This window comes from Temnothorax curvispinosus, unplaced genomic scaffold, assembly GCF_003070985.1.
Source record: "Temnothorax curvispinosus isolate PA1 unplaced genomic scaffold, ASM307098v1 QBEX01015150.1, whole genome shotgun sequence".
Classification (NCBI taxonomy): domain Eukaryota; kingdom Metazoa; phylum Arthropoda; class Insecta; order Hymenoptera; family Formicidae; genus Temnothorax; species Temnothorax curvispinosus.
Genome location: NW_020224930.1, coordinates 149,967 through 161,026, shown reverse-complemented (window position 1 = coordinate 161,026; position 11,060 = coordinate 149,967). Strand labels below are relative to the sequence as shown.

At 40.4% G+C, this 11,060-nt stretch overlaps 1 protein-coding gene across 1 annotated transcript; it reads right to left on the bottom strand.

Moving 5' to 3' along the window:
• Positions 1 to 56: 56 nt before the first annotated feature.
• Positions 57 to 10,452, bottom strand: LOC112465368 (LHFPL tetraspan subfamily member 3 protein). Its single transcript, XM_025032883.1, has 6 exons — positions 10,140 to 10,452; positions 9,059 to 9,977; positions 8,201 to 8,395; positions 4,514 to 4,601; positions 3,890 to 4,044; positions 57 to 3,795 (listed from the first exon to the last, which is right to left on the bottom strand). The coding sequence occupies exons 2-6, from the start codon at positions 9,273 to 9,275 to the stop codon at positions 3,563 to 3,565; spliced, it is 888 nt and encodes a 295-aa protein (XP_024888651.1). The 5' UTR covers positions 9,276 to 9,977; positions 10,140 to 10,452; the 3' UTR covers positions 57 to 3,562.
• Positions 10,453 to 11,060: the final 608 nt, after the last annotated feature.

The window sequence follows — 11,060 nt, the reverse complement described above, 5'->3', positions numbered from 1 at the left end:
ATAATTTATTTTTTATATCAACAGTAATTATTTTCATCGCAAAATATTATTATATAAAAAATTAATTAATTGTGGGATTTAAACTCGAGTCTACAAATTATAAGGTCTGCAATAAATTTATTATTAAAATATTTTGGAAACATTTAATCGTTTGCATCCAAATAGGAGTATTATCACATTCGGGAGAACTTCCTCTACAATCCTGCAAAGTCGGTTTCATCAAAATCGGCGGAGTTCAGTTCTGAGCCTTCCCTTGTGAGTATCGCGGCACGTGTACTTGAAAGTAATTTCTTTGCACCTGATGAATAACCTTTGTGGATACAGTGAGAGTAGCGAATGTCTTAGATGTCTAACTTAGAAATTAAGAAGTTTGATAGAAGAGATTAGAAGCAGATGGTTTTTGAAGCTTCTTACTCCTCCTTCGAGAGAGAGAGATATGAGAGACAGAGGTGGCTGTTCTGTGAAGTGAAATAAAAAGATATAGCGCCATATGTAATATTAGAATCGAAAAACTGTAGTGTCAACCATAACGTAGTGAGGTATATTGTACTCCTTGTGTAAGTTAACTTATAAATTAAATTATTTTCATTTCTCCCGTTCCGCGTTGCAAATCTCGACCGCCGTTTCTCGCTGGCGATCGGTACACACGGCTGTTAACTGGTTCGAGAATCTAAGATTTCGCTTAATTCTGAAATTGCGTACGGCTAGTTAAAACTGGCGAAGAAAAACGTGAAGTGCTCTTGGAAATCCGGGGGAAGTTTCCAATACTTTCACTAATTTATCTTGAATAGTCGATCGCGAATAGCGAATCGCTGGCGGTGAAATATCAATTAACGTGCCGGCTTTTTTTCGCGCGGTAATTCCCATGCCAACGTAACGTAAGAAATTCAGCACTTCCAGGCCATCGCGTCACGCAATAAAATTCGACACTTGTACATTCCACCTTTGGAAGTCGAGACATAACTCCGCGCCTACGTAACGACCGTCGACACGAAGAAAAACACGATATACGTCCGATAAAAGTCTCGGGGACGACGAAAATATTTTTATCTAGCTGAGCTCGAGCCTGTATAGCCGGCTGAATCTTGAAACGTGTCTTTGGCAGCCCGCTCGACGGTGTACCGCTCCGTGGAAAAGGCAATTATGCGTCCGTGTTTCCATTGTAGTTTGCACTTTAGAGCCCGGTGCGAAATAGCCGCGCGACGCCGTTATACACGGCCCGGAGATCGGGCAATTAAATGAAAGCCTAATAAACAAACGGCTGTAAAGCACGCGGATGGAGATGTACACGTAAGAAGCCGCGGTGGCAGCGCAGTAAAGCCATAAACGGTTCGGTTGAGAGTGTCATACGTGGACACGCCGTGTGTATACCTTGTAAAATACGACGATACGTCGCTCGCGTAAAAAAAAAAGGGAATTAAATAGCGGTGTTACCGAGCGGCCGGTAGGGCCTCCCCCAACCCTTCCCCCCTTGCATTTACAACGTTGTAAACCTTTGTATCTCGTTCCTTATCGCAGACTAATTAATGCACTATAAAACTCTAGTGCTTTAATGCCGAACGATTTGCTCGTTTTGCTCCCTCACGCCCGCCGATTGCATGCTTATTTCGGGGTGACGTCTCGATCTTGCAAGAAGCGCGGAAGGAATCGCGTTTCTCGCGCTTCCTTTTATTTATGGTGCTTCTTTTGGGAAAAAAAGATCTCACCGCAAATCGGCTTGACAAACCGTCTGTGAAGGAAAACGCGAGGAGTCTGTGGCACACCCCTCTGTACTTACACTGGCTGTCTTACAAGCGGAAGCTAACACGCTTACACGCTCAAACTTCCCTTTTATTTGCCATACACGGAGATTATTAGATCTTAAGATGAGTGTGGAACACGTCCTGAAAGGAAAAGGCCCATTACTCGTGTAGGCATTCGCCTGAAATATTTATTTTAGATTTAGACGACGCGAAATTATGAGCATTCCGTGCGTCAAATTATCCGTAAGCCAAAAAAGAGACAAGGTAAAATTTAAATTTGTATATCCCTTGTCGAATGTCAAAGATGAATCTAAATATCTACCGCGATATTGCGACGTCGCTGCACGGAATGCTCATATAGAGATCTGACAATTAGAATAATAGTTCTGTACAATATAATAATTGCGCCCGAACAGTCTCGTTGGTCCGCAAACTTCAGAAAATGATCTCTCTAGAGCTAGGATCGAGAAAGATAAGAAAATTGAGACGTTAATTAAACTGCAATTAAAATCAAACAGTGCTAACGTAAAAAGTATCGAAGATATAATTACGATTCGTTATAGTTTCAAGTATTGTCGCTGCAGGCCTTCGAAGACCGTCGCGTAAAATTATGCAAGTTATCGATTGAATAATACTCGTAATATAAACTTATTCTGTATGATATCATTAAATACACTAGTCAAAATGATACATGTACTTTGTTTACCTTGCACGTCTTTATGCAGCATGTTTTATGCGCCAACGTTTACAAGAAAATGACTGCGATGCGGAATAGTCGCATATCCAAATGCGCATCGTAGCCGATGTAGTCATCATCTGCGACGACTTTTACGATCCGGCAGTTTATGAATAATAATTAATTTTTATTGAGTATTATGATATTGCACACCGAAAAGGAGAATCTATTTGCATAAAAATTATACCTCTTTATACACCATCTCGTCGAAAAAATTATAAGCTGTGGAGCTGCACGAGTATTCCGTAGCTATGTAAAATACAGAATAACTTCATGATAAAAAATTTAATTCATAAGTGTTATCCTTGACACTACATTGTAAAGGCACATGAATGAGTACTTAAGAACTTAAGTAATTATATAATATGAATAATATATATATTGCTCCGATAATACGGTACGGATTATAGCGTCGATAAAATTTCTAGAATGATTTTTTTCTTGAATTATCATTTAACTTACATTGCACAACACATGTGTATGAAACTTAACATATAGTATTCAAAACTACGAAATTGCTTGATTAATCTTTCTATAATTACATAAACATAATATATATTAAAATAACACAAGTATGAGATTCTAAGAGTAGAATTAAGAGATTTGAATGGAAAAATATTCCATTTTCCTTAATAAGAGGGACTATTCTGTAAATTAATACCTATAATTAAACGAAATTTAATTTCATATTTAATAGATTTTGTAATAATCTTTATTAACTTTGCAGTAATTACTCGTAATAATTGTATATATGTATGTAAAAAGTCAATAGTCTAAGGAAGACAGTTCTTTTCGGCACATATCGATAAGACTAAAAATACACCACATAAATGTGGAAATGTTCACGGCACGCAATAATAAACATTCAGTCGTTGAATGGAACAGCTGTCAGTCGTATCCGTTTTATACATAAGTTTTCATCGTCATGAAATTCCGTTCCTAAGCGATGATCTAAGCAATTGCGCTCAAATCGCGCAAAAGTTTCACGCTCCGCCGTTTCATCTTATGTACAATATAGCTTCACCTCATATCTCAGCTATATACAGGTCCGTTTAATCCTTTATACTCGCAATGATCAGGTGTCTTAGAGCTGAAAGTTATGCTGTGAATGATTGAGAGTATTCGTAGACATGGTATGCACCGGATGCGACGGCGCCGGTGTGTAGAGACTGTGATGCGAGTGCGACTTCGCCCTGGAGAGCTCGCTATAGCGGTCCTGTTCGGGCGGAGCCACTAGGAGAACCGGTCTCAAGGACAGAGACTTGCGAGAGCCAGCCACGCTTTGGGCCTCGTTCACGTAGCCCGGATTTACTTCGCCTAAAACAAATGAAAAATTAATGACACGCTATTTCCCGTTAAATAGACGCAAAGATTTTAATAATTGCTTTAAGAATTGCTTGCTGTTAATCACCTTTGTACAAGGATCCGTTGTTGAAAGGTTCCGGTTGCAGTCTCACGTGTCTAGAAGCCAAAATGAAGGCAAGAGCGGACAAGGTGGCCGCATCCAGAGCCGCGATTGCAGCGAGCGGTATCGCCCATCTCACAGCGCAGGCACCGGGATTGTATCTAAAAAAGAATAGTTTCCTGATTACTGTTTTTCTCACGTTCATTGCTATCGCGATTATGTTTTCAACGTATAAGGCAGTGCTGCTATTATTTATCGCTTCGCAATAATTTGCGTGCGAAAGTATAGCGTCTAATTGAGATATATGATGTTACAATATAAAATCTCTAAGGCGAAAATTTTCTCACTAACGTAGACTCTTTAATGAATATAGAATTAATTTTTTTAAGAGATCCTCTTTTTGTACCAAAAATTAATTTAAAAAGTCTTTTGTGAGTTCGCGATGTCTTCGCAAATTAAACGCCGGATAAGTTGATAATAAAATTCTACTTATTTGTCGATTTCATCCAATTCTCGAGAATCAAGTAAAAACCGCGAGTGTATAAAAGAAATCGCTCAAAAATATTTTTCATTCTTGCTTTCATATTTTTCTTTTCTACGTACGCGCGCGTGACCTGCACAAATACACACCTGGATGCAGCTGCGCCACATACGGCGCGGATCACCGGCGAGTCCCAACCGAGAGGATAGATGCACACTCCGATCGCCATACAGATCGCTGAAAAGAAAGCATCCGGTATATTATTATAGTTACATAAAACATCCAGTTATATATCCAATGTGCTGTCACTGGAAGCCGCTAGACAGATTATAAATATTTCTCGCGCTGTGATTCGTACATGATCGTTTAATTTTTTCTCCTTCTCGAGATAATTATACAGCGCAGAAGCGTGACGAAAGTTTGACGAGAAACGATAAATGGTCAATGTTAGGACTTATTGCGGCAGGTCTAATACACTTTAATAATACGGCGCCCCTTATCCTTATGGTTCTATTATTTGCATCCACATCGCCAGTTAGATGCAGCAGGGGCGTGGATCACGCTCTCGCATTTACACAGACGTAATCGCGCAGGTGGCTATGTGGAGGCCGGTAGTGAAAGGGACTTGTGAACAACCGTAACTTTTCTGCCATTGCTAATACGTTTACCAACGAGCCGAGGCGATATTGTTTCCCGGCGAGCGAGCGATTTCAATGCGCGAATCACGCACAGTGGAACACGGAGCTCGGTTTCAATCATTTTCTTCGATTTTATATACTTTCCATTCATTTTCTACCTGTAGTTTTCATTTTTCACTGTTATATTCATAGTGCTAAATTATGTTCAATTTGAGTCGTTTGTAATAATTATTCCTATCCGCCACTATACTCTTATTAAAAAAAGAATGTCGTCAACTTTACTAAAACAATGTTAATTTAACTAAACCAATAAAGTTAAAATAATACTGTTTTGTGTTAAAATAAATTTTACACACATGATAGTTAAAAAAAAAACAAAATGTTATTTAACTCAAGGTATTGGTTTGAATTTCACACTTTAATATTTAACAGTGTTGCCTTTGTTCGCACTTCGTAGACTTCTACGGTTGGTTTGGTAATTTGCATCTCTTTATTCTTGCTAATTCTGTTTGGCTTTGCTTGTTATACAACATCCTGCGCACGTACTCGCTCTTTATACTTTCTAATGATTTTGTAATGCATATCGTAATCTTCCTGTATACTCCAGGTTCAGAGAGACTGCTATGGGTTGACGGTAAACGCTGCTATCACTGGCTACATCCTATATAATTCCTACAATTCATATACTTGAAATGTCATTTCGCTTCTCGCGGTGATACATTTTCCTCTTCGTGTTTCACGCTACGGATCGAGCGCGACTCGGCGTGTAACTTTCACTGTCGTGACTCGAACATGAGGCAGCGTTAATGTTTGCTTGCAACGAATCTTTGTTGCTGACACTGCCGAAACTTTGCTACCAGATGTATGTAACCCTGGTTATATAAGTCACGCCGTTCGTTTGCCGTTTAATAAATTACACGCTCGTCAACTTGTTAGTCAGCATCTTGCGGCGCATACTGTGCAATTTTCGCGTTATTACGCATACTGTGAGTTTATTCATCGTTGCGTAAAGTAAACGAAGAATTTACCTTATTTGTAACTAAAGCGCGGTTTGTCAACTTTACTGATTAAACATGGAAATTGGGCAGCAAAGCGCATAATTTAGAGATACTACTATGAATCATACATATCTTATCGAGACTACAAGTCGTCATTATAGGAGTAGGTCACCGAGTTGCACTAATTTGGATACAAATTAACGATCGGGATTAGAATGCAGCCTAGAGATAAAGTCTCGATAGTTTACTTCAGTGACTCGACCAACGACTGCACGCACTACCGAGAATTTATTCGTCGTTGTAAAAAGTAAACGAAGAATTTACCTTATTTGTAACTAGAAGATAAAGCGCGATTTTGCAACTTTACTGATTAAACACGAAAACTGAGCAGTAAGGCGCATAATCTAGAGATACTATTATGATGTACATGAATGTGAATCGTACATATCTTATTGAGACTACGTGTCATTAAAGGAGTAGGTCATCGGGTTGCAAAACTAATTTGGATACAAATTAAAGATGCAGATAAAGTCTCGATAGATTATTTCTGATTCTACATATATCGATTCGACCGACGACTGCAGTTGGTTTACGTTAATCATAGAGGCGTTGACGAACGGTATATGCAGACTGGCTTGGGCACGTTATAACGGTCTATTCTACATTTCGCTGGGGCCGCCACACGACTCGTCGGCGACCCGCGGGCGACGATCAGCCATGATTACAATTGCAAAAGAAGAACCTTCGATGCCGCAAGACGTACGGCGTGCATCTCAAAACGCGCTTGTGAAGCGAGAAAACCCTTCGTCTGTCCTCCGTCAGTGACGTGACGCGAATTCCCGATAACGAGCTTAGAAATCGCGACGCGGAAATGCTAAAAGTTATACATGCGCCTGGATAATGCGAGCTATCTGGAGAAAGTATCAGCATATTTAGCGCGAATGAGCTATATTCGTTTCCAATTATAATTTCAGGCAGAACACAACTGCATCTCAACCGGAAAGAAGTCTACACTGTAAAAAATTTAATGTCCCAGAAAATCCACTCTAAATTTTGTGTTAAAATAACTCATTCATCGTGTTATTTTTTTACATTTAGAAATGTTATATCGACTAAAAAATGTCGATATAACATTTCTAAATGTAAAAAATAACACGATGAATGAGTTATTTTAACACAAAATTTAGAGTGGACTTTCTGGGACATTAAATTTTTTACTGTGTATAGTCTATATATATAAACGTTACAATGATAAAATATTCTGCTTCTCACAGTCAGACTTCTTTTAGGTCAAAATGCTGTTATGCCTAAAATTATAATTAGAAACAAATTATAATTTAATTATAAAAAGTTTCTAATTATATATTTATCTATTTATATTTCTATTAATACATGTATAAATGTAGCTTATTCTTTTTATATCTTATGTATCTTATTATTCTTAAAAGAAGCAGCGTATGCCTTTATATCTTCTTCTCTATTATATAAAGAAAAGGTAATTGAAAAGAAAATAATACACGCATGAAACTGCCTAGTAACTCCTCTAACGATTCAGCCAACGTGAATGTTTCCGATGACACGTCATCCATCAATGAAGCGGCTATTCTTGCAATACCATTATTATTATTCCAGTCGCATTACGCAAGCAACGTTGGATTATTTCTGCGGTTATCGTGCGCTTTCTAACTTACTAAAAGGATCAACGCGACATTATTCACGAATAAATAGTTGCGTTCGCGCAATGAAAGATGCGTCGCGAACAATGAGCTTTTAATTATTTGGCACATCGGCACACATATTTAACAAGATCTCTCCTATGAGATTTTTGCGAGAGTTTTCTCGCGCGCGCGGGACCGTGACACGAGGGCAATTTCCGGCGACGATCGGCACCGTTTTAAAGCCGTTATCTCCGCTGTCGGAGATGAAACCGATCGATAGTGTTCAGTACAATAAAGACGCGTTAAGCGGGGCGATTGCGTCACTTCCCGGCTTCGGCTTGGCGCGGCGCATCAGCGCAATTTGCAATTGCATCTGGTTGATAAGGAATTACGGTCGAGATTGCGGTAACGGGCCGCGCGAATTAGCCTAGCTAATCCGTCGCGCTTTCTAAAACAGATGCGCCAGTTGCGGAACGACTCGCGCGACATTTGGCATTTATAGAGATCGACGTTTTCCCGATGAGGCAGGACCGGATAATTACCTGACACCACTTGCATCCAGGCGCACATGTAGAACACGGTGGTGCTCTGGCAGAAGAAGAACATGAGCATCGCGCAGATCGCCAGTAGCGCAATTATCACCGCGATCCCGACTAGAATCGTGCTGGCGCGGAAGGGAACGTTGGCGATGGTCGACAGGTCGTCCAGTCGGCCGATGCATTCCTCGCCTAACTCACCTAATTACGAAACATTTCGAATTAATAATATATGTAAATAATTATCCCTCAGGCTTGGAATGTAGACAGGTTATTATCAAGAAAATCAAATTGTTACATATTGAAGGAGATAAAATTTAAATCAATAACTTGAGTTAAATAACATTTTGTTATTTTTACCATGTATATCGAAATTTATTATTTTAACAAAAAACAGTTCAACTCCATTGGTTTAGCTAAATTGACATTGTCGAATTAACGACATATTTTTTTTAGTAGGAGCAGTGGCGACCTGTATATAGGAATGGTTATAAAAATAACTCAACTTGAGTATATAAACTACGAATTTAACAGTGCAAGTAATTATATGCGATAAGATAAATGAAAAAAGATATTACGTCGCCTTATAAATTACAGTGGGTTACTTCCGTTGCTCGAACAAAGATATAATAAGCTAGATTATTTCGAAATAATTTCAGACACACACAGTCGGGTAGAAATGAAAAAGAAGATTCTCTTTTCTTAAACCAAATCATTAACAGTAAAGACTCATGGTCGAAACGTCTTGACGATTAATTGATCAAAACCAATAGTCGTAATAGTCAGTTATACATCGAATAAAAATAAAATTCTTTATTCTCTCCTTACATCGAGTAAAAATAAGAAGGCACAGCGCAAACGTACCGTTACCGCCGTAGCTGCACCTGGTCCACAGGCCGAATCTCCCGGGATTCTCGTGCTCCAGGTCGCCGAGCCATTCTGGAGTGACAAACGCGACGACGCCGATGATGGCGTAGCATATGGTGAAGATACCCCAGAGCACGCCGATCGCCTTGGAATTGCGGATGTAATTGGTCGCGTACATGTGCGAGGACTCGACGTACTCGATCTTCGAACCCATCCCGGAAGCCGCGGCGCGATTTCCCGTCAGCGCGAACTCGATGTCCCGATCACCGCGGCGCGTCGTTCAACAGCGATTCTTTCTCGCGCAGCCGTTCGACCATAACATCGGCTCCGCAATACCCACACGCGGAACGGACGGAGGCGCGACCGCGAGATTAAATCGCCTGATTAAATCGCCGGTAGGGAGACGGCGATTCCGCGGCTTCGCGCCGGCTCGCGCGGTTATCACACCCGCGTCGGAGAAGGTCGTCGCTCTTGGACGCTCCGGTCTCCAACGAGATCCGATTGTTCGACAACAATGGGATCGGCGGTGCGCAAGACGGAGGAAACTCCCCGCGCGCGCGAACAAAGAACCGTACTTTCGCTAAACGACACACACAATCACGACACGATTTTGCTATTAAGTCGCTCTCCCTTCGCGGAGTGGATTTTCTCCGAATCGCGGAGACTTGTCTCTCTATTCTTTGTTTCACAATAGATCACGGGTCTTCTGTTCACTTCCCAAGCTGTTTCCCCATCGCCGGTCCCGCTGTGTTTAGAACCAGCGAAATGATCGCACGCTCGTGTCCGCGTTAAACCAACGGCTGCGCCGTCCGTGACATTTACGTTCGAGCACGTTCACCAATCGCTGAGTCGGCCTGAGTATCTTTCCTCCGCTCGAGTGACGTGTCTTGGAATGCAGAAGGATGCACGAAACGAGCTGTTGATAAAACGAGTCTTTTAAATAACATGTATACCTAAAATTTAATCTATCATTTTAAAAGAACAAATAATAGTCGCGACAGTTAATCACGAATGACGATAAGGAACGTAAAAGACGTCTGGCTGTGTGAATTCTCACCCGGCAGAAAATTCAACTTACCGTAACGTTTGGAGACCTCCTCGAGAAAGGTTCCAAAGAACACAAATGACGTCAGCAACGTCAGGACCTTATGGGAATGCGTGAAAGGAAAGAAAGCAAGCCAGGTGGAAGGCGCACGATCGACGCGACGAGTGCTACCGGCGCGATCGCTGGAGCCTTGCTGCACGTCGCGAGATTTTGCACATGCAGCGACGGGCACATGCACGCGACGCGGCGACCGGCTACAAGGACGAGCGGAAAATGCGACTTGGAGGAAAGACGAGGAGCGCGATACGACGAGGCGCTTCAAGATGGCCGTCCAGGTGAGCCCAGGTTGCCAGGTGAATGTGTGAGAAGAGGGAACAAGAAAGAGGAGGAGAGAGAGAGAGAGAAAAAGAATGACTGAGGAGAGAGGAGACCGCGGTAAGGGGTCCCTCACGGATCCCAGGCGGCCACGAAGAGAAAGGTGACACCAAAAAGGTGGCACGCCGCTGTGTTGTTGGCTTTGTCGGATTTCTCCGTCTGGACATAACGGCTTTATTCGTTGGGACTTACAAACGAGGAATTATTTTCTCTAGCTAACACAAATATATATGTATTTCTTAATCTTAATGTTATTAATTAATCAGTATATAATAATAATATTTATATGTTTATGCCAGGTATTTTAAATCGTCAGATCGGATGGAATTAATAATTAATTCTATATATCTTCTATACATATATATGTATATGTATGGATTAATTATATATATTATCAATAATTATCAATATAAGTTATATATAATATTATGTATAATATTAATTAAATTAATATTATTATACATATATTTCCTTAATTATATATGCATATAGAATATGTATATTATATTCCATTATTTCAAAAAATCTTCTAGAAATATATACATTTATACACACGTATCTACATGTATACATATATAA